We start from the raw sequence: 24,538 nt of genomic DNA, 5'->3' as shown, positions 1-24,538 counted from the left end.
CTCCTTTACCAGTGGCAAAATCGATTAGTAGGTTTTGACCCTTTCAACTGGTACAAAAACTGACACCTTTATACAAGGCATCATGTTTGCAATCACCACAACACAAGCAGTCAAAATGCAAACAAAAAGAAACAACTCTGATGATGATGATGATATGCACTGTCACCTTCTTGGCTCTTTCGGTAAAGCCATCGCGTAGAAGGTGAAATAATAAAATAATAAAAAACAAACGTAATAAAATATTACGTTTTATTTTTATTATTGTGTTTTATTTATTTCTTGTGTTTTATTATTATTATTGTGTTTTATTTTTCATATTATTATTAAAATAAAACATAATAAAATATTATGTTTTATTTTTATTATTTTATTACTTCCCTTCTACGTGACTTTACCGAAAGAACCAAGAAGATGAATCCCTGCTGCAGTCACGAAAGAAGCTTCACATCGAAAAATATGCACGGTCCTTGAAGTTGATTGGTCCACACCCGAGACAGCTTTCCTTAGAGCCTAGTCTCACATGGTCCTTGAAGTTGATTGGTCCACACCCGAGACAGCTTTCCTTAGAGCCTAGTCTCACACGGTCCTTGAAGTTGATTGGTCCACACCCGAGACAGCTTTCCTTAGAGCCTAGTCTCACATGGTCCTTGAAGTTGATTGGTCCACACCCGAGACAGCTTTCCTTAGAGCCTAGTCTCACATGGTCCGTGAAGTTGATTGGTCCACACCCGAGACAGCTTTCCTTAGAGCCTAGTCTCACATGGTCCTTGAAGTTGATTGGTCCACACCCGAGACAGCTTTCCTTAGAGCCTAGTCTCACATGGTCCTTGAAGTTGATTGGTCCTCCACACCCGAGACAGCTTTCCTTAGAGCCTAGTCTCACATGGTCCTTGAAGCTGATTGGTCCACACCCGAGACAGCTTTCCTTAGAGCCTAGTCTCACATGGTCCTTGAAGTTGATTGGTCCACACCCGAGACAGTATTCCTTAGAGCCTAGTCTCACATGGTCCTTGAAGCTGATTGGTCCACACCCGAGACAGCTTTCCTTAGAGCCCAGTCTCACATGGTCCTTGAAGTTGATTGGTCCACACCCGAGACAGCTTTCCTTAGAGCCTAGTCTCACATGGTCCTTGAAGTTGATTGGTCCACACCCGAGACAGCTTTCCTTAGAGCCCAGTCTCACATGGTCCTTGAAGTTGATTGGTCCACACCCGAGACAGCTTTCCTTAGAGCCTAGTCTCACATGGTCCTTGAAGCTGATTGGTCCACACCAGAGACAGCTTTCCTTAGAGCCCAGTCTCACATGGTCCTTGAAGTTGATTGGTCCACACCCGAGACAGCTTTCCTTAGAGCCTAGTCTCACATGGTCCTTGAAGTTGATTGGTCCACACCCGAGACAGCTTTCCTTAGAGCCTAGTCTCACATGGTCCTTGAAGTTGATTGGTCCACACCAGAGACAGCTTTCCTTAGAGCCCAGTCTCACACGGTGTTGGACCAGATGACGCCAAAAGGGGCACAACTCAAAGACAACGCACCATCAGAGTATGAGAGCTCAAGGTGAAGCATTTACACCATTGGAACCTCATTTGCCAGTAAAAAATATGGTAATTGTTTTTTTACCCTTCTATCTGGCAACAAAACTGACACCTTTTTTTACAAGGAGTCATGTTTGCATAGACCACAATACCTGCAGTCGTAATGCGGGTGTGGACCAATCAACTTCAAGGACAGTGCACATACATTATCAGAGTTGTGTTGTTTGTTTGCTCACCCGCTCACTCACTCACCCGCTCACTCACTCACCCGCTCACTCACTCACCCGCTCACTCACTCACCCGCTCACTCACTCACCCGCTCACTCACTCACCCGCTCACTCACTCACCCGCTCACTCACTCACCCAACCACTCACCCAACCTCTCACCCACCCACCCACTCATTCACCCACCCACTCACCCACCCACCCACCCACCCATTCACTCACACACCCACCCACCCACTCACTCACCCACTCACCCACCCACCCACCCACTCACCCACCCACCCACCCACTCACCCACCCACCCACCCACTCACCCACCCACTCACCAACCCACTCACCCACCCACTCACCCACCCACTCACCCACCCACCCACTCACTCACCCACCCACCAACCCTCTCCCAATGTCTCCCCAGCCTCACTCCACCACCACCACCACGTGGGTCTCATCGGACGAGCGTCTCCGCCTGGAGTCGCGAATCGCTGCCCTGGAGCTGCAGCTGCGTGTGGAGCGTCAAGGACGTCAATCTCGGAGCCCCCAGCCGCTCGCCGTCGCTCACAAGTCCACTGGAGTCACGCCGGACCTCCTGGGCATCGTCAACGGAGCCTCCGACCGGCCTAGCGTCGCCCGGGGCCTGCCGGCCCTCGACCGGGCCTGGCCGTCTAGGCCGGCTCAGGCTCCGCAGGGCCCGGACCAGGCCTCTGGAGAGCCTGGCCCAGTTCAGGGCCAGTCAAAGCCCTGGGCGTCTAGGCCGGCTCAGGCTCCGCTAGGCCCGGATCAAGCCTCAGGAGAGCCTGGCCCAGTCCAGGGCCAGTCCAAGGCCTGGTTGACTAGGCCGGCTCAGGCTCCGCAGGGCCTCGACCAGGCCTCAGGAGAGCCTGGCCCAGTCCAGGGCCAGTCCAAGGCCTGGTTGACTAGGCCGGCTCAGGCTCCGCAGGGCCTCGACCAGGCCTCAGGAGAGCCTGGCCCAGTCCTAGCCCAGTCCAAGGCCTGGTTGACTAGGCCGGCTCAGGCTCCGCCAGGCCCGGACCAGGCCTCGGTGAGTCCGTGGAGCACTGTCGATCGGTGTCAAACCGGTCAGGCCCAGGCTTCAACCAATCAGGCCCAGGCTTCAACCAATCAGGCCCAGGCTTCAACCAATCAGGCCCAGGCTTCAACCAGTCAGGGCGAGGCTTTAGACGGGGCCCCAGTTTGGACCGACTGCGGGCAGTCTAAAGTTGGCCGGGGGCAGGCCGCAGCCGGTCCAGAGCAGGAGACTTTGCCCAGCCTAAGGCAGGCCTGGTACCGTTCGGAGCAGGCCCCAGTTGAGACCGACTGCGGGCAGTCTAGAGTTGGCCGGGGGCAGGCCGCGGACGGTCCAGATCAGGAGACGTTGCCCAGCCTAAGGCAGGCCTGGTACCGGTCGGAGCAGGCCCCTGGCGATCTGGGACCCTGTCAGGCTCCGGCTGAGGCAGCCGAGGCCTCGTGCGTGAGCACGCTGGACCAGGCGTGGCCCAGTCGAGGGCAGGCTCTGCTTGCTTCCAGCCGCGTCTCGGCCTTCAGCGGAGGCTGGGAGCCATCGGGGACTGGTCTGGACGCTGGAGCAACTCCCCGGCAGTCCGTCGCCACGGCGACTGGTCCGGAGCAGGCCTCGTCAGCTAGGCTAGGTCAGGCTTGTGTGGCTAGGCCAGACCAGGCCTCAGAAATGACCTGGCCTGATCTAGGCCAGGCTCAGGCTTCTATGGCTAGGCCAGACCAGGCCTCGTCCATGACCTGGCCTGACCTAGGCCAGACTCAGGCTTCTTTGGCTAGGCCAGTTCAGGCTTCTCAAGCTCAGCCAGACCAGGCCTCGTCCATTACCTGGCCTGACCTAGGCACAGTTCAGGCTTCTCCGGCTAGGCCAGACCAGGCTTCTGTGGCTAGGCCAGACCAGGCCTCGTCCATGACCTGCCTCGACCTAGGTCCAGTTCAGGCTTCTTTGGCTAGGCCAGTTCAGGCTTCTTTGGCTAGGCCAGACCAGGCCTCGTCCATGACCTGGCCTGAACTAGGCACAGTTCAGGCTTCTCCAGCTAGGCCAGCTCAGGCTTCTTTGGCTAGGCCAGACCAGGCCTCGTCCATGACCTGCCTCAACCTAGGTTCAGTTCAGGCTTCTCTGGCTAGGTCAGACCAGGCCTCAGCCATGACCTGGCCTGACCTAGGCACGGTTCAGGCTTCTTTGGCTAGGCCAGACCAGGCCTCGACCGCCCCCGTCTGGCGCCCCGGTGACACGACGGAGCCCATTTTACAGTCTTCGTCACCAAACGACGGTGGTGGTGGTGGCGATGGTGGTGGTGGTGATGGCGACGGCGGTGGAGGCGATGGTGGTGATGGTGGTGGAGGCGATGGTGGTGATGGTGGTGGTGGTGATGATGGTGGTGATGGTGGCGGTAGTGGTGGCGACGGTGGTGGTGGTGGCAGTGGTGGTGATGAGGGTGGAGGCGATGGTGGTGATGGTGGTGGAGGCGATGGTGGTGGAGGTGATGGTGGTGGAGGCGATGGTGGTAGCGGTGGTGGCGGTGGTGGAGGTGGAGGAATCTCAGAGTTGCGCTTCACGGAGGAGGGCAGCCACGACGCTTCGGTGGTCTGGGAGATGGCGGCGGGGGAAGCGAGCGACGTGATTGGCCAGGCCGCTGGGTCAGCTGACGCCCGGCGCCAAATGGGAGAGGGAGGTGAGCGGGCGAGGCTGAAGGTGTCACTCACTCACCCACCAACTCACTCACCCACCAACTCACCCACCAACTCACTCACCAACTCACTCACCCACTCACCCACCCACCCACTCACCAACCCACTCACCCACCCATCCACTCACCCACTCAATCACCAACTCACTCACCAACTCACTCACCCACCCACTCACCCACTCACTCACCCACCCACTCACCCACCCAATCACCCACTCACCAACTCACTCACCCACCCACTCACTCACCCACCCACTCACCCACCCATCCACCAACTCACCCACCCACCAACTCACCCACCCACCCACCAACTCACCCACCAACTCACCCACCCACCCACTCACCAACTCACTCACCCACTCACTCACCCACCCACTCACTCACCCACCCACCCACTCACCAACTCACTCACCCACTCACTCACCCACCCACCAACCCACTCACCCACCCATCCACTCACCCACTCAATCACCAACTCACTCACCAACTCACTCACCCACCCACTCACCCACTCACTCACCCACCCACTCACCCACCCAATCACCCACTCACCAACTCACTCACCCACCCATCCACTCACCCACTCAATCACCAACTCACTCACCAACTCACTCACCCACCCACTCACCCACTCACTCACCCACCCACTCACCCACCCAATCACCCACTCACCAACTCACTCACCCACCCACTCACTCACCCACCCACTCACCCACCCATCCACCAACTCACCCACCCACCAACTCACCCACCCACCCACCAACTCACCCACCAACTCACCCACCCACCCACTCACCAACTCACTCACCCACTCACTCACCCACCCACTCACTCACCCACCCACCCACTCACCAACTCACTCACCCACTCACTCACCCACCCACCAACCCACTCACCCACCCATCCACTCACCCACTCAATCACCAACTCACTCACCAACTCACTCACCCACCCACTCACCCACTCACTCACCCACCCACTCACCCACCCAATCACCCACTCACCAACTCACTCACCCACCCACTCACCCACTCACTCACCCACCCACTCACCCACCCATCCACCAACTCACCCACCCACCCACCCACCAACTCACCCACCCACCCACCCACCAACTCACCCACCATCTCACCCACCCACCCACTCACCAACTCACTCACCCACTCACTCACCCACCCACTCACCCACCCACCCACTCACCCCCCCACTCACTCACTCACTCAATCACCCACTCACTCACCCACTCACTCACCCACTCACTCAGTCACTCACTCACCCACTCACTCACCCACTCACCCACCCACTCACTCACCAACTCACTCACCCACTCACCCACCCACTCACCCACCCACCCACTCACCCACCCACTCACTCACTCACCCACCCACCCACTCACCAACTCACTAACTCACTCACTCACCCCCTCACCCACCCAATCACCCACTCACCAACTCACTCACCCACCCACTCACCCACTCACTCACCCACCCACCCACTCACCCACCCACCAACTCACCCACCCACCAACTCACCCACCCACCCACCAACTCACCTACCCACCCACCAACTCACCCACCAACTCACTCACCCACCCACCCACCAACTCACCCACCCACCCACCAACTCACCCACCCACCCACCAACTCACCCACCCACCCACCAACTCACCCACCCACCCACCAACTCACCTGCCCACCCACCAACTCACCCACCCACCAACCCACTCACCCACCCATCCACCAACTCACCCACCCACCCACTCACCCACCCACCCACCAACTCACTCACCCACCCACCCACCAACTCACCCACCCACCAACTCACCCACCCACCAACTCACCCACCCACCAACTCACCCACCCACCAACTCACCCACCCACCAACTCACTCACCAACCCACTCACCAACTCACTCACCAACTCACTCACTAACTCACTCACTCACCCCCTCACCCACCCAATCACCCACTCACCAACTCACTCACCCACCCACTCACCCACTCACTCACCCACCCACTCACCCACCCACCAACTCATCCACCCACCCACCAACTCACCCACCCACCAACTCACTCACCCACCCACCAACTCACCCACCCACCCACCAACTCACCTACCCACCCACCAACTCACCCACCCACCAACTCACTCACCCACCCACCCACCAACTCACCCACCCACCAACTCACCCACCCACCAACTCACCCACCCACCAACTCACCCACCCACCAACTCACCTACCCACCCACCAACTCACCCACCCACTCACCCACCCACCAACTCACCCACCCACCCACCAACTCACCCACCCACCCACCAACTCACCCACCCACCAACTAACTCAACCAACCAACCAACAACTCACCTACCCACCAACTCACCCACCCACCAACTCACCCACCCACCCACCAACTCACCTACCCACCCACCAACTCACTCACCAACCCACTCACCAACCCACTCACCCACCCACCAACTCACCCACCCACCCACCAACTCACTCACTCACCCACCCACCCACCAACTCACTCACCCACCCACCCACCAACTCACCCACCCACCAACTCACCCACCCACCAACTCACCCACCCACCCACCAACCCACTCACCAACCCACTCACCAACCCACTCACCCACCCACCAACCAACTCACCCACCCACCAACTCACCCACCCACCAACTCACCCACCCACCCACCCACCAACTCACTCACCAACCCACTCACCCACTCACTCACCCACCCACCAACCCACTCACCCACCCATCCACTCACCCACTCAATCACCAACTCACTCACCAACTCACTCACTAACTCACTCACTCACCCCCTCACCCACCCAATCACCCACTCACCAACTCACCAACTCACCCACTCACCAACTCACCCACTCACCAACTCACCCACCCACTCACCCCCCCCCGCCCACGTTGACACAGGCACAGACGCGGCTCCACGGACACCTCTGAGGTCGATCATGAAAAGGGGCGGAGCTCGCAAGGACCCCGCGGCCGCCTCGGGCGTCCACATGAAGAGCCTCAAGTTCATGGACGCCAACGGAGGGTGAGGAACCTCCCCTTCCTGTCTAGACCCCTCCCCTTCCTGTCTAGTCCCCTCCCTTTCCTGTCTAGTCCCCTCCCCTTCCTGTCTAGTCCCCTCCCCTTCCTGTCTAGACCCTCCCCTTCCTGTATAGACCCCTCCCCTTCCTGTCTAGACTCTCCCCTTCCTGTCTAGTCCCCTCCCCTTCCTGTCTAGACCCTCCCCTTCCTGTATAGACCCCTCCCCTTCCTGTCTAGACCCTCCCCTTCCTGTCTAGACCCCTCCCCTTCCTGTCTAGACCCCTCCCCTTCCTGTCTAGTCCCCTCCCCTTCCTGTCTAGTCCCCTCCCCTTCCTGTCTAGATCCCTCCCCTTCTTGTCCAGACCCCTCCCCTTCCTGTATAGACCCCTCCCCTTCCTGTCTAGTCCCCTCCCCTTCCTGTCTAGTCCCCTCCCCTTCCTGTCTAGTCCCCTCCCCTTCCTGTCTAGATCCCTCCCCTTCCTGTCCAGACCCCTCCCCTTCCTGTATAGACCCCTCCCCTTCCTGTCTAGTCCCCTCCCCTTCCTGTCTAGATCCCTCCCCTTCCTGTCCAGACCCCTCCCCTTCCTGTATAGACCCCTCCCCTTCCTGTCTAGTCCCCTCCCCTTCCTGTCTAGTCTCCGCCCCTTTCTGAGACACAGACAGAGACACTGAGACAGACAGAGACACTGACAGAGAGACAACAACAACAACCGCCATTCTCTGCAAACCTGTTCCTGGGGGTCGGAGATTGGAGATTGGATCAGAGAGAGACACACACACAGACAGACACAGACACACACACAGACACAAACACACACACACAGACACACACAGACACACACAGACACAGACACACACACACAGACACACACACACAGACACACACACACAGACACACACACAGACACACACACACAGACACACACACACAGACACACACACACAGACACACACACACACAGACACACAGACACACACACACACAGACACACAGACACACACACACAGTGACACACACAGACACACAGACACACACACACAGACACATACACACAGTGACACACACAGACACACACACACAGTGACACACAGACACACACACACAGTGACACACACAGACACACACACACAGACACAGACACACACACAGACACACACACAGTGACACACACAGACACACACACACAGTGACACACACAGACACACACACACACAGTGACACACACAGACACTCACACACACAGTGACACACACAGACACACACACACACACACAGACACACAGACACACAGACACACACACACAGTGACACACACAGACACACACACACAGTGACACACAGACACTCACACACACAGTGACACACACAGACACTCACACACACAGTGACACACACAACCACACAGACACACACACACAGTGACACACACAGACACACACACACACAGTGACACACACAGACACTCACACACACAGTGACACACACAACCACACAGACACACACACACAGTGACACACACAGACACACACACACACAGTGACACACACAGACACACACACACAGTGACACACACAGACACACACACACAGTGACACACACAGACACTCACACACACAGTGACACACACAGACACACACACACAGACACACAGACACACAGACACACACACACAGTGACACACACAGACACACACACACAGTGACACACACAGACACACACACACAGTGACACACACATACACTCACACACACACACAGACACTCACACACACAGTGACACACACAGACACACACACACAGTGACACACACAGACACACACACACACAGTGACACACACAGACACACACACACAGTGACACACACAGACACACACACACAGTGACACACACAGACACTCACACACACAGTGACACACACAGACACACACACACAGACACACAGACACACACACACAGTGACACACACAGACACACACACACAGTGACACACACAGACACACACACACACAGTGACACACACAGACACTCACACACACACACAGTGACACACACAGACACACACACACAGTGACACACACAGACACTCACACACACAGTGACACACACAGACACTCACACACACAGTGACACACACAGACACTCACACACACAGTGACACACACAGACACTCAGTGGTGAGCTACTCACTCATGATGTGTCCCATTCTCTCCCACAGATACGATTCCATTCCACTTCAAGCGATGACGATGGTGGTGATGATGATGATGACGATGGTGGTGATGATGATGATGGGAGTGATGGTGGTGGTGATGATCGTGGTGGTGGTGATGGTGGTGATGGTGGTGGTGTTGGTGGTGATGGTGGTGGTGATGATTGTGGTGATGGTGGTGGTGTTGGTGGTGATGGTGGTGGTGATGATTGTGGTGATGGTGGTGGTGATGGTGGTGGTCATGGTGGTGATGGTGGTGGTGATGATGTTGATGATGATGGTGGTGGTGATGGTGGTGGTGGTGTTGATGATGGTGGTGATGGTGGTGGTGTTGGTGGTGATGGTGGTGGTGATGATTGTGGTGATGGTGGTGGTGATGGTGGTGGTCATGGTGGTGATGGTGGTGGTGATGATGGTGGTGATGGTGGTGGTGATGATGTTGATGATGATGATGGTGGTGGTGATGGTGGTGGTGGTGTTGATGATGGTGGTGATGGTGTTGATGATGGTGGTGGTGATGATGTTGATGATGATGATGGTGGTGGTGGTGGTGTTGATGATGGTGGTGATGGTGTTGATGATGATGGTGGTGATGATGTTGATGATGGTGGTGGTGGTGATGGTGGTGTTGATGATGGTGGTGGTGATGGTGGTGATAGGAGTGATGATGATGATGGGAGTGATGGTAGTGATGATGATTCAGACTCCAACGTTGGGTCCTACACTCCATTGCACCTATAGCCATAGATACAGCCTAGAGAATCAGATCACTCAGTCACTCACTCACTTAGTCACTCACTCAGTCACTCACTCACTCAGTCAACCACTCAGTCACTCACTTAGTTACTTAGTCACTCACTCACTCAGTCACTCAGTCAACCACTCAGTCAGTCAATCAACCACTCAATCACTCACTCAGTCACTCACTCAGTCACTCAAGTCAGTCACTCAATCACTCACTCAGTCAGCCACTCAGTCAGTCACTCAGTCAGTCAGTCAGTCACTGAGTCACTCAGTCAATCACTCAGTCAGTCAGTCTCAGTCACTCACCCACTCACCCACTGACTCACCCACCCACCCAATCACCCACTCAGTCACCCACTCACTCACCCACCCACCCATCCACCCACCCACCCACTCACTCACCCACCCACCCACCCACTCACTCACTTACCCACCCACCCACTCACCCACTCACTCACTCACCCACTCACCCACCCACTCACTCACTCACCCACTCACTCACTCACCCACCCACTCACTCACTCACCCACCCACCCACTCACTCACTCACCCACCCACCCACTCACCCACCCACCCACCCACTCACCCACCCACCCACTCACTCACTCACCCACCCACCCACCCACTCACTCACTCACTCACCCACCCACTCACTCACCCACCCACCCACTCACTCACTCACCCACCCACTCACTCACCCACCCACTCACTCACTCACTCACTTACCCACCCACTCACCCACCCACCCACTCACTCACCCACCCACCCACCCACTCACTCACCCACCCACTCACCCACTCACTCACTCACCCACCCACCCACTCACCCACCCACCCACTCACCCACTCACCCACCCACCTACCCACTCACCCACTCACTCACCCACCCACTCACCCACCCACCCACTCACCCACCCACTCACCCACCCACCCACTCACTCACTCACTCACCCACCCACTCACTCACCCACCCACCCACTCACTCACTCACCCACCCACTCACCCACTCACTCACCCACCCACCCACCCACTCACCCACCCACCCACTCACCCACCCACCTACCCACTCACTCACCCACCCACTCACCCACCCACCCACTCACCCACCCACCCACTCACCCACTCACCCACCCACCTACCCACTCACTCACCCACCCACTCACCCACCCACCCACTCACCCACCCACTCACTCACCCACCCACCCACTCACCCACCCACCCACCCACTCACCCACCCACCCACTCACTCACTCACTCACCCACCCACCCACTCACTCACCCACCCACCCACCCACTCACTCACTCACCCACCCACTCACCCACTCACTCACCCACCCACCCACTCACCCACCCACCCACTCACCCACCCACCTACCCACTCACTCACCCACCCACTCACCCACCCACCCACTCACCCACCCACTCACTCACCCACCCACCCACCCACTCACCCACTCACCCACCCACCCACTCACTCACCCACCCACTCACTCACCCACCCACTCACCCACCCACCCACCCAGCCACTTGTTTAAGTTGACTATTATAAGCTTCCACTAAACTATACACGGTTTTATATGTACATGAATATAAATATGTTATTTTGATTATACTTTATATATCAACGACTATATGTAACTACTACAATGACCACGAGGCTCACCTTGTTTTACACATGTGTTTAACATATTATATAATTATATAATTATTACTACTATATATATGCCACTTGATCGCCTCTCTCTGTGCCAAAACTCATCCTGGAGAGACCTGTCTGTGTGTCTCTGTGTGTGTCTGTGTGTCTCTGTGTGTCTGTGTGTGTCTCTGTGTGTCTCTGTGTGTCTGTGTCTGTCTCTCTGTGTGTCTCTGTGTGTCTGTGTGTCTCTGTGTGTCTGTGTCTGTCTCTCTGTGTGTCTCTGTGTCTCTGTGTGTCTCTGTGTATCTGTGTGTCTCTGTGTGTCTCTGTGTGTCTCTGTGTGTGTCTGTGTCTCTGTGTGTCTCTGTGTGTGTCTGTGTATCTGTGTGTCTCTGTGTGTCTCTGTGTGTCTCTGTGTGTGTCTGTGTCTCTGTGAGTCTCTGTGTGTCTCTGTGTCTCTGTGTGTCTCTGTGTGTCTCTGTGTGTCTCTGTGTGTGTCTGTGTCTCTGTGTGTCTCTGTGTCTCTCTGTGTGTGTCTGTGTCTCTGTGTGTCTCTGTGTGTCTGTGTGTCTCTGTGTCTCTGTGTGTGTCTCTGTGTCTCTGTGTGTGTCTGTGTCTCTGTGTGTCTCTGTGTCTCTGTGTCTGTCTCTCTGTGTGTCTCTGTGTGTCTGTGTGTCTCTGTGTGTCTGTGTGTCTGTGTCTCTGTGTGTCTCTGTGTGTCTGTGTCTCTCTGTGTGTCTCTGTGTCTCTGTGTCTGTCTCTCTGTGTGTCTCTGTGTGTCTGTGTGTGTCTCTGTGTGTCTGTGTCTCTCTGTGTGTCTCTGTGTCTCTGTCTCTGTGTGTCTCTGTGTCTGTGTCTCTCTGTGTGTCTGTGTCTCTGTCTGTCTCTGTCTCGGTGTATCTCTGTGTCTCTCTGTGTGTCTGTGTGTGTCTCTGTGTGTCTGTTTCTGTCTCTGTGTGTCTCTGTGTCTCTGTGTGTGTCTGTGTCTCTGTGTGTCTCTGTGTCTCTGTGTCTGTCTCTCTGTGTGTCTCTGTGTGTCTGTGTGTCTCTGTGTGTCTGTGTGTCTGTGTCTCTGTGTGTCTCTGTGTGTCTGTGTCTCTCTGTGTGTCTCTGTGTCTCTGTGTCTGTCTCTCTGTGTGTCTCTGTGTGTCTGTGTGTGTCTCTGTGTGTCTGTGTCTCTCTGTGTGTCTCTGTCTCTGTGTGTCTCTGTGTCTGTGTCTCTCTGTGTGTCTGTGTCTCTGTCTGTCTCTGTCTCGGTGTATCTCTGTGTCTCTCTGTGTGTCTGTGTGTGTCTCTGTGTGTCTGTTTCTGTCTCTGTGTGTCTCTGTGTGTCTCTGTGTATGTCTCTGTGTCTCTGTGTGTCTCTCTCTGTGTGTCTGTGTGTGTCTCTCTGTGTGTGTCTCTGTGTGTGTCTCTCTGTGTCTTGTCTGTGTCTCTGTGTGTCTGTGTCTCTGTGCCTCTCTGTGTCTCTCTGTGTCTCTGTGTGTCTGTGTGTGTCTCTGTGTCTCTGTGTGTCTCTCTCTGTGTCTCTGTGTGTGTCTCTCTGTGTCTTGTCTGTGTCTCTGTGTGTCTGTGTCTCTGTGCCTCTCTGTGTCTCTCTGTGTCTCTGTGTGTCTGTGTGTGTCTCTCTGTGTGTCTCTGTGTGTGTCTCTGTGTGTCTGTGTCTCTGTGCCTCTCTGTGTCTCTCTGTGTGTGTCTCTGTGTGCCTGTGTCTCTCTGTGTCTCTGTGTGTGTCTGTGTGTCTCTCTGTGTCTCTGTGTGTGTCTCTGTGTCTCTGTGTGTCTCTGTGTGTCTGTGTCTCTGTGTCTCTGTCTGTGTGTGTCTGTGTCTCTCTGTGTCTCTGTGTCTGTGTGTCTGTGTGTCTCTGTGTGTCTCTGTCTGTGTCTGTGTATCTCTCTCTGTGTCTCTCTCCTCCTGTGAACACACGTGTCTGTGTGTGCGTGTTGTCACCTTTTGGCTTTAAAATATAAAAATAATAATAAAAATATTGAGTCTGTGGGTCTCTGTGAGTCTCTGTGTGTCTCTGTGGGTCTCTGTGGGTGTCTGTGGGTCTCTGTGGGTCTCTGTGGGTGTCTGTGAGTCTCTGTGTGTCTCTGTGAGTCTCTGTGGGTGTCTGTGGGTCTCTGTGGGTGTCTGTGAGTCTCTGTGTGTCTCTGTGGGTCTCTGTGTGTCTCTGTGAGTCTCTGTGGGTCTCTGTGTGTCTCTGTGAGTCTCTGTGGGTCTCTGTGGGTCTCTGTGAGTCTCTGTGTGTCTCTGTGAGTCTCTGTGGGTGTCTGTGGGTCTCTGTGTGTCTCTGTGAGTCTCTGTGAGTATCTGTGGGTGTCTGTGGGTGTCTGTGGGTCTCTGTGTGTCTCTGTGAGTCTCTGTGAGTATCTGTGGGTGTCTGTGGGTCTCTGTGTGTCTCTGTGAGTCTCTGTGGGTCTCTGTGGGTCTCTGTGAGTCTCTGTGTGTCTCTGTGAGTCTCTGTGGGTGTCTGTGGGTCTCTGTGTGTCTCTGTGAGTCTCTGTGAGTATCTGTGGGTGTCTGTGGGTCTCTGTGAGTCTCTGTGTGTCTCTGTGTGTCTCTGTGAGTCTCTGTGGGTCTCTGTGTGTCTCTGTGGGTCTCTGTGTGTCTCTGTGAGTCTCTGTGAGTCTCTGTGGGTCTCTGTGAGTCTCTGTGGGTCTCTGTGTGTCTCTGTGAGTCTCTGTGGGTCTCTGTGAGTCTCTGTGGGTCTCTGAGTCTCTGTGTGTCTCTGTGAGTCTCTGTGGGTCTCTGTGGGTCTCTGTGAGTCTCTGTGAGTCTCTGTGAGTCTCTGTGGGTCTCTGTGAGTCTCTGTGGGTCTCTGTGTGTCTCTATGAGTCTCTGTGGGTCTCTGTGTGTCTCTGTGAGTCTCTGTGGGTCTCTGTGCGTCTCTGTGAGTCTCTGTGGGTGTCTGTGGGTCTCTGTGGGTTTCTGTGGGTCTCTGTGAGTTTCTGTGGGTCTCTGTGTGTCTCTGTGAGTCTCTGTGGGTCTCTGTGCGTCTCTGTGAGTCTCTGTGGGTGTCTGTGGGTCTCTGTGGGTCTCTGTGGGTCTCTGTGGGTCTCTGTGAGTCTCTGTGGGTCTCTGTGCGTCTCTGTGAGTCTCTGTGAGTCTCTGTGGGTCTCTGTGTGTCTCTGTGAGTCTCTGTGGGTCTCTGTGCGTCTCTGTGAGTCTCTGTGGGTGTCTGTGGGTCTCTGTGAGTCTCTGTGGGTCTCTGTGTGTCTCTGTGAGTCTCTGTGGGTCTCTGTGCGTCTCTGTGAGTCTCTGTGGGTGTCTGTGGGTCTCTGTGGGTCTCTGTGAGTCTCTGTGGGTCTCTGTGTGTCTCTGTGAGTCTCTGTGGGTCTCTGTGCGTCTCTGTGAGTCTCTGTGGGTGTCTGTGGGTCTCTGCGTGTCTCTGTGGGTCTCTGTGAGAGACAGAGCGATAATCCGCGTGAAATGTGTTTTTTAAAGCACCAATTGAACCCCAGCTACCAACGTCTGCGTGCAAAGTGTACAACCAAGATGTGCCTTGTGTTCATCAGTGATGCTGTTACCACCCACCCTCCACCCCCTCCATTATCCTTCATACAGTACTTCCAAGACTTTAAACAAAAGAGAGAGAGAGACAGATGTGGCTGGGCATTGTGCATCTCCTGGGAGAGAGACACTGAGAGACATGGGGTAGGAAGAGAGGGGGTAGAGAGAGAGAGAGGGGGTAGAGAGAGAGGGGGTAGAGAGAGAGGGGGGGTAGAGAGAGAGGGGGGTAGAGAGAGAGGGGGTAGAGAGAGAGGGGGTAGAGAGAGAGGGGGTAGAGAGAGAGAGGGGGTAGAGAGAGAGGGGGGGGTAGAGAGAGAGGGGGTAGAGAGAGAGGGGGGTAGAGAGAGAGGGGGTAGAGAGAGAGGGGGGGGGTAGAGAGAGAGGGATGGGGTTAAGAATAGCAGAGCGAGAAATATTTTGTTAAATTTTTCATTAAAAAAGGGGGGGGGGTGGGTTTACATAAAGCAAAGCATTAAAAAAAAACTAAATGATGAACGCCGCAAAGTGCCAAACTACAGCGAGCATCTTCTTGTTTCCTCTGATCGTAAAATAAAGAGAAAAAGAGAGTTGTAGAAAAACCGTTACCTCCTACGCAAGATGGCCAACGTAGCATCGTTACCCCCTACGCAACATGGCCGCTATAACATCGTTAGACAAACGCAAGATGGCCGACATACCATCACTACCCCCACGCAAGATGGCCGTCGTATCACCCGCAACCCCCAACATAAGATGGCCACTACGCCATCGTATTTCCTACGCAAGATGGCTGCCAATACCTCGTTACCCCTACACAAGATGGCCGACACACCGACACCCCATGCACAAGATGGCCGCCACATCCTTGTTGACCCTATGCAAGATGGCCGCCATATCGTTACCCCACACAAGATGGCCGCCACACCGACACCCCACGTACAAGATGGCCGCCACGTCCTTGTTTACCCTATGCAAGATGGCCGCCACGTCCTTGTTCACCCTATGCAAGATGGCCGCCACGTCCTTGTTCACCCTATGCAAGATGGCCGCCACACCCGACGCCCCATGCACAAGATGGCCGCCACGTCCTTGTTTACCCTATGCAAGATGGCCGCCATATAATCGCAACCCCCATGCAAGATGGCTGTCATCTCCACACGGGACATGGTTAAGACGGAATGTTTATTTATTACTGAATCGGAAATCCGATAATCTACAAAGCTCTTCGTCACACAGACATCAGAATCACAACGGCCTGTGTGTCACTGCAGAACAATCTGATAATCTACAAAGCTCTTCGCCACACAGACATCAGAATCACAACGGCCTGTGTGTCACTGCAGAACAATCTGATAATCTACAAAGCTCTTCGTCACACAGACATCAGAATCAACAACGGCCTGTGTGTCACTGCAGAACAATCTGATAATCTACAAAGCTCTTCGCCACACAGACATCAGAATCACAACGGCCTGTGTGTCACTGCAGAACAATCTGATAATCTACAAAGCTCTTCGGTCACACAGACATCAGAATCACACAACGTTTGACCACGTGACGTGTCCAGGATGTTTAATTATTACCTCACGAGGGTTCCGTGTGAGGCGCGAAGACGACACGCGCACCACGTGACCACCACTCTCTGCCGTTGCTAGGAGACCCCTCCCACCTCATCCCCCACTCTCCCCTATCCCCTCCCCCATCCCCCCACTACCCCCCACCCCCCACTACCCCCCTCCCCCCATCCCCCACTACACCACCCTCCCCCACTACCCCCCTCCCCCCCCCCATCCCCCACTACCCCCTCCCCCCATCCCCCACTACCCCCCCACCCCCTCCCCCCTCCCCCCCATCCCCCACTACCCCCCACCCCCACTACCCCCCTCCCCCCATCCCCCCATCCCCCACTACCCCCTCCCCCCATCCCCCACTACCCCCTCCCCCCATCCCCCACTACCCACCCTCCCCCACTACCCCCTCCCCTCCATCCCCCACTACCCCCTCCCCCCCATCCCCCACTACCCCCCACCCCCTCCCCCCTCCCCCCATCCCCCCACTACCCCCCCACCCCCACCTACCCCCTCCCCCCATCCCCCCAATCCCCCCACTACCCCCTCCCCCCCATCCCCCCCACCTACCCCCCACCCCCTCCCCCCATCCCCCACTACCCCCCACCCCCACTACCCCCCACCCCCTCACTACCCCCCACCCCCCTCCCCCCCTCCCCCCTCCCCCCATCCCCCACTACCCCCCATCCCCCACTACCCCCTCCCCCCATCCCCCACCTACCCACCCTCCCCCACTACCCCCCCTCCCCCCATCCCCCACTACCCCCCACCCCCTCCCCCCCTCCCCCCATCCCCCACTACCCCCCACCCCCACTACCCCCCCTCCCCCCCACTACCCCCTCCCCCCCCCTCCCCCACTACCCCCACTACCCCTCCCCCATCCCCCACTACCCCCCCCTCCCCCATCCCCCACTACCCCCCACCCCCACTACCCCCCCTCCCCAACTACCCCCTCCCCCCCCTCCCCCCACTACCCCCCCCCTCCCCCCCCCACCCCCTCCCACCATCCCCCACCCCCACTACCCCCCCTCCCCAACTACCCCCTCCCCCCACTACCCCCCCCCTCCCCCCCTCCCCCCCATCCCCCACTACCCCCCCTCCCAGGCTTCCAGGTAGAAAAAATGTATCCTCTAGTCCCTGAGCAACATGGCCGACTCGACGTCATGACCCCCCCATGCAACATGGCCGACGCGACGTCATCACCCCCCATGCAACATGGCCGACGGACGTCATCACCCCCCATGCAACATGGCCGACGCGATGTCATCACCCCCCATGCAACATGGCCGACGCGATGTCATCACTCCTCATGCAACATGGCCGACCTGACGTCATCACCCCCCATGCAACATGGCCGACGCGACGTCATCAACCCACGCAACAAGCCTGTCGTGACGTCGGCCATTTTGCGTTGTGGGGGGGGGGGGGACATTGTGGAGGTGGGGGGTTTCCATAGTAACAGAGAGCGGCGGTCTCCATGGCAACAGAGAAAGGATGAGGAGGGGGGAGGCTGTGGGCGTGGGGGGTGGGGTCTCCATGGCAACAGAGAAAGGCGTGGGCGGTGTTTGGGTGGGGGGTGGGTGGGTGTGGGTGTCTCCATAGCAACAGGGAGAGCGGCGGTCTCCATGGCAACGGAGAGGTCAGCGATGCTCAGAGGGCGGAGTCGTCGCTGCTGCTGCTGCTCGCGTCGTCGTGGTCGCCATGGTGACGCTCCAGGGCGGCGTTCACGTGACCCGCAGCGGTGACGTCACGGCCGTGGTCGTCATGGTCACGCTCGAGGGCGGCGTTCACGTGACCCGCAGCGGTGACGTCACCGCTGTGGGCGGAGCCACACAGACAGCAGCAGCGTCATAGTAGTATCAATACTATTAGTAGTAGTATGAATACTATTAGTAGTAGTATCAATACTATTAGTAGTAGTATCAATACTATTAGTAGTAGTATGAATACTATTAGTAGTAGTATCAATACTATTAGTAGTAGTATCAATACTATTAGTAGTAGTATGAATACTATTAGTAGTAGTATCAATACTATTAGTAGTAGTATGAATACTATTAGTAGTAGTATCAATACTATTAGTAGTAGTATCAATACTATTAGTAGTAGTATGAATACTATTAGTAGTATCAATACGACCTGGGAACTTCTGAGGCGTATTAATACTATTAGTAGTAGTATCAATACTATTAGTAGTAGTATCAATACTATTAGTAGTAGTATCAATACCATTAGTAGTAGTATCACTCATAATACTATTAGTAGTAGTATCAATACTATTAGTAGTATCAATACCATTAGTAGTAGTATCACTCATAATACTATTATTAGTAGTATCAATACTATTAGTAGTGTCAATACTATTAGTAGCAATATCAATACTATTATTAGTAGTATCAATACTATTAGTAGTATTAGTTAAAATAGTAGTAGTATCAATATTAGTAGTATTAGTTAAAGTAGTAGTATCAATATTAGTAGTATTAGTTAAAGTAGTAGTAGTATCAATAATAGTAGTATTAGTTAAAGTAGTAGTAGTAGTATCAATATTAGTAGTATTAGTTAAAGTAGTAGTAGTAGTATCAATATTAGTAGTATTAGTTAAAGTAGTAGTAGTATCAATATTAGTAGTATTAGTTAAAGTAGTAGTATCAATATTAGTAGTATTAGTTAAAGTAGTAGTAGTATCAATAATAGTAGTATTAGTTAAAGTAGTAGTAGTAGTATCAATATTAGTAGTATTAGTTAAAGTAGTAGTAGTAGTATCAATATTAGTAGTATTAGTTAAAGTAGTAGTATCAATATTAGTAGTATTAGTTAAAGTAGTAGTAGTAGTATCAATATTAGTAGTATTAGTTAAAGTAGTAGTAGTATCAATATTAGTAGTATTAGTTAAAGTAGTAGTAGTAGTATCAATATTAGTAGTATTAGTTAAAGTAGTAGTAGTATCAATAATAGTAGTATTAGTTAAAGTAGTAGTAGTAGTATCAATATTAGTAGTATTAGTTAAAGTAGTAGTAGTAGTATCAATATTAGTAGTATTAGTTAAAGTAGTAGTAGTATCAATAATAGTAGTATTAGTTAAAGTAGTAGTAGTAGTATCAATATTAGTAGTATTAGTTAAAGTAGTAGTAGTAGTATCAATATTAGTAGTATTAGTTAAAGTAGTAGTATCAATATTAGTAGTATTAGTTAAAGTAGTAGTAGTAGTATCAATATTAGTAGTATTAGTTAAAGTAGTAGTAGTATCAATATTAGTAGTATTAGTTAAAGTAGTAGTAGTAGTATCAATATTAGTAGTATTAGTTAAAGTAGTAGTAGTATCAATATTAGTAGTATTAGTTAAAGTAGTAGTAGTAGTATCAATATTAGTAGTATTAGTTAAAGTAGTAGTAGTAGTATCAATATTAGTAGTAGTAGCATCACTAATAATATGAATTAAAAAAACGACGAAAAACGAAAAAAAACCGAAAACCGAAAAAACGAGAAAAAAAACGAAAACCGAAAAAACCGTAAAATACCCGAAAACCGAAGAAAACCCGAAAACCGAAAAAACGAAAACCGAAAAAACGAAAACCGAAAAAAACCGAAAACCGAAAAAAAACGAAAACCGAAAAAAAAACGAAAACCGCAATTGCACAGGGCGGATGAGGCTCCTCACATTTCCTCCAGATCGAGGTAGACGTTCTCCTGGGACTTGTCCCCCCCTCCACCACCTCCTCCTCCTCCACTCTTATTCTTCTTGTCTGTCCTGTAGATAGACACAAAGACGGCCGGAGATTGGTCACCCACAAACTCAGCAGTGCACCTAGCCTGGTACCACACCCACAGACTCAGCACTGCCACCCACAGACTCAGCCGTGCACCTAGCCTGGTACCACACCCACAGACTCAGCACTGCCACCCACAGACTCAGCCGTGCACCTAGCCTGGTACCACACCCACAGACTCAGCACTGTCACCCACAGACTCAGCACTGTCACCCACAGACTCACCCACTCAGAGTGAGTGGGTGAGTGAGTGGGTGACAGTGGTGAGTGAGTGGGTGAGTGAGTTGGTGAGTTGGTGAGTGAGTTGGTGAGTGAGTGGGTGAGTGGGTGGGTGAGTGGGTGGGTGAGTTGGTGAGTGAGTTGGTGAGTGAGTGGGTGACTGAGTGGGTGGGTGAGTGGATGAGTGGGTGGGTGAGTTGGTGAGTGAGTTGGTGAGTGAGTGAGTGAGTGGGTGAGTGAGTGGGTGAGTGGGTGGGTGAGTGGGTGACTGAGTGGGTGGGTGAGTGGATGAGTGGGTGGGTGAGTTGGTGAGTGAGTTGGTGAGTGAGTGAGTGGGTGAGTGAGTGGGTGAGTGGGTGGGTGAGTGGGTGACTGAGTGGGTGGGTGAGTGGATGAGTGGGTGGGTGAGTTGGTGAGTGAGTTGGTGAGTGAGTGAGTGGGTGAGTGAGTGGGTGAGTGGGTGGGTGAGTGGGTGACTGAGTGGGTGGGTGAGTGGATGAGTGGGTGGGTGAGTTGGTGAGTGAGTTGGTGAGTGAGTGAGTGGGTGAGTGAGTGGATGAGTGGGTGGGTGAGTTGGTGAGTGAGTTGGTGAGTGAGTGAGTGAGTTGGTGAGTGAGTGGGTGGGTGAGTGAGTGGGTGAGTGAGTGAATGAGTGAGTTGGTGAGTGAGTTGGTGAGTGAGTGAGTGACTGACTGAGTGAGTGGGTGGGTGACTGAGTGAGTGAATGACTGAGTGAGTGACTGACTGACTGAGTGAGTTGGTGAGTGAGTGACTGACTGAGTGAGTTGGTGAGTGAGTGAGTGACTGACTGAGTGAGTTGGTGAGTGAGTGAGTGACTGACTGACTGAGTGAGTGAGTGACTAACTGAGTGAGTTGGTGAGTGAGTGACTGACTGAGTGAGTTGGTGAGTGAGTGACTGACTGAGTGAGTTGGTGAGTGAGTGAGTGAGTGACTGACTGAGTGAGTGGGTGGGTGACTGAGTGAGTGAATGACTGAGTGAGTGAGTGACTGACTGAGTGAGTTGGTGGGTGACTGAGTGAGTGACTGACTGAGTGAGTGGGTGGGTGACTGAGTGAGTGAATGACTGAGTGAGTGAGTGACTAACTGAGTGAGTTGGTGAGTGAGTGACTGACTGAGTGAGTTGGTGAGTGAGTGACTGACTGAGTGAGTTGGTGAGTGAGTGAGTGAGTGAGTGACTGACTGAGTGAGTGGGTGGGTGACTGAGTGAGTGAATGACTGAGTGAGTGAGTGACTGACTGAGTGAGTTGGTGAGTGAGTGACTGACTGAGTGAGTTGGTGAGTGAGTGAGTGAGTTGGTGAGTGAGTTGGTGACTGAGTGAGTGAATGACTGAGTGAGTGAGTGACTGACTGAGTGAGTTGGTGAGTGAGTTGGTGACTGAGTGAGTTGGTGAGTGAGTGAGTTGGTGAGTGAGTGAGTGAGTTGGTGAGTGAGGAGTCTAATTACTTGCAGAAGAGGCGGTTCGCGATGGCCAATAGGAAGCAGAGGAACAGGAAGCACGTGACAGCCGTTAGCCCAATCAGGGCGTGGTACTCGGGCTTCCAGTCTGAGGATATAGAGCAATCGGTAGAGTCACCATGCAGGTGAAACATTTAAATTTAAATTAATGAAAATAATAATGGAAATAAAATAAAAATCACGACGTTTTGCCGTGATTTGTATTTGATTTTACTTTTATTAATTTTAATCTATTAAAATTAGGTAAAATTTTTTTTTTTTTTATAAAAGTAAAATTTAAATAAAAATCACGACGTTTTGCCGTGATTTTTATTTGATTTTACTTTTATTAATTTTAATCTATTAAAATTAGGTAAGACATTTTTTTTTATAAACGTAAAATTTTTATAAAAATCACGACGTTTTGCCGTGATTTTTATTTGATTTCGCAGTGATTTTTCATTTTATTTTCATTTTACTTTTATAAATTTTTTTACGATGAAAAGTAATTTATGTATTTAATTTTTATTTTATTAATTAAAACATTTTTCGTTCAAATTAATGAAAGTGAAATGAAAATAAAATATAAATCACGACGAAATTAAATACAAATCACGGCAAAACGTCGTGATTTTTTTATTTTATTTTACTTTAATAAAAAAAAATTTTTACCTAATTTTAATAGATTAAAATTAATAAAAGTAAAATAAAATGCAAATCACGGCAAAACGTCGTGATTTTTTTATTTTATTTTACTTTTATAAATATTTATTTAATTTTACACCTACACGGTGACTTTACCGACAAAACCTCAGAGGATGAATCCTTGCAGTCACGAAAGCTTCAAATCTAGAACATGGAGGTGGTCAACTCTAGAGGTGTCACTCCACCCCTACAGCTCCACCCCTACAACTCCACCCCCACAACTCCACCCCTACAACTCCACCTCTACAACTCCACCTCTACAACTCCACCCCCACAACTCCACCCCCACAACTCCACCCCTACAACTCCACCCCCACAACTCCACCCCCACAACTCCACCCCTACAACTCCACCCCTACAACTCCACCCCTACAACTCCACCTCTACAACTCCACCCCCACAACTCCACCCCTACAACTCCACCCCTACAACTCCACCCCTACAACTCCACCCCTACAACTTTACCCCCACAACTCCACCCCTACAGCTCCACCCCTACAACTCCACCCCTACAACTCCACCCCTACAACTCCACCCTCACAACTCCACCCCTACAACTCCACCCCCACAACTCTACCCCTACAACTCCACCCCCACAACTCCACCCCTACAACTCCACCCCTACAACTCCACCCCTACAACTCCACCCCTACAACTCCACCCCCACAACTCCACCCCCACAACTCCACCCCTACAACTCCACCCCTACAACTCCACCCCTACAACTCCACCTCTACAACTCCACCCCCACAACTCCACCCCCACAACTCCACCCCTACAACTCCACCCCTACAACTCCACCCCTACAACTCCACCTCTACAACTCCACCCCTACAACTCCACCCCTACAACTCCACCCCTACAACTCCACCTCTACAACTCCACCCCCACAACTCCACCCCTACAACTCCACCCCTACAACTCCACCCCTACAACTCCACCCCTACAACTTTACCCCCACAACTCCACCCCTACAACTCCACCCCTACAACTCCACCCCTACAACTTTACCCCCACAACTCCACCCCTACAACTCCACCCCTACAACTCCACCCCTACAACTCCACCCCTACAACTTTACCCCCACAACTCCACCCCTACAACTCCACCCCTACAACTCCACCCACACAACTCCACCCCTACAAGTCCACCCCTACAACTCCACCCCTACAACTCCACCTCTACAACTCCACCCCTCCAACTCCACCCCTCCAACTCCAC

The 24,538-nt window shown here is 53.0% G+C and overlaps 1 protein-coding gene across 1 annotated transcript; it reads left to right on the top strand.

The window, feature by feature from the left end:
* Positions 1 to 2,164: 2,164 nt before the first annotated feature.
* On the top strand, positions 2,165 to 7,527 carry LOC144953711 (uncharacterized). The gene is made up of 3 exons (XM_078884271.1): positions 2,165 to 3,849; positions 3,913 to 4,448; positions 7,400 to 7,527. The coding sequence occupies exons 1-3, from the start codon at positions 2,165 to 2,167 to the stop codon at positions 7,525 to 7,527; spliced, it is 2,349 nt and encodes a 782-aa protein (XP_078740397.1).
* Positions 7,528 to 24,538: the final 17,011 nt, after the last annotated feature.

Source organism: Lampetra fluviatilis, chromosome 81 (genome assembly GCF_964198595.1).
Source record: "Lampetra fluviatilis chromosome 81, kcLamFluv1.1, whole genome shotgun sequence".
Classification (NCBI taxonomy): domain Eukaryota; kingdom Metazoa; phylum Chordata; class Hyperoartia; order Petromyzontiformes; family Petromyzontidae; genus Lampetra; species Lampetra fluviatilis.
The sequence above is the reverse complement of the archived record's forward strand: the minus strand, read 5'-3'. Positions and strand labels throughout refer to the sequence as shown.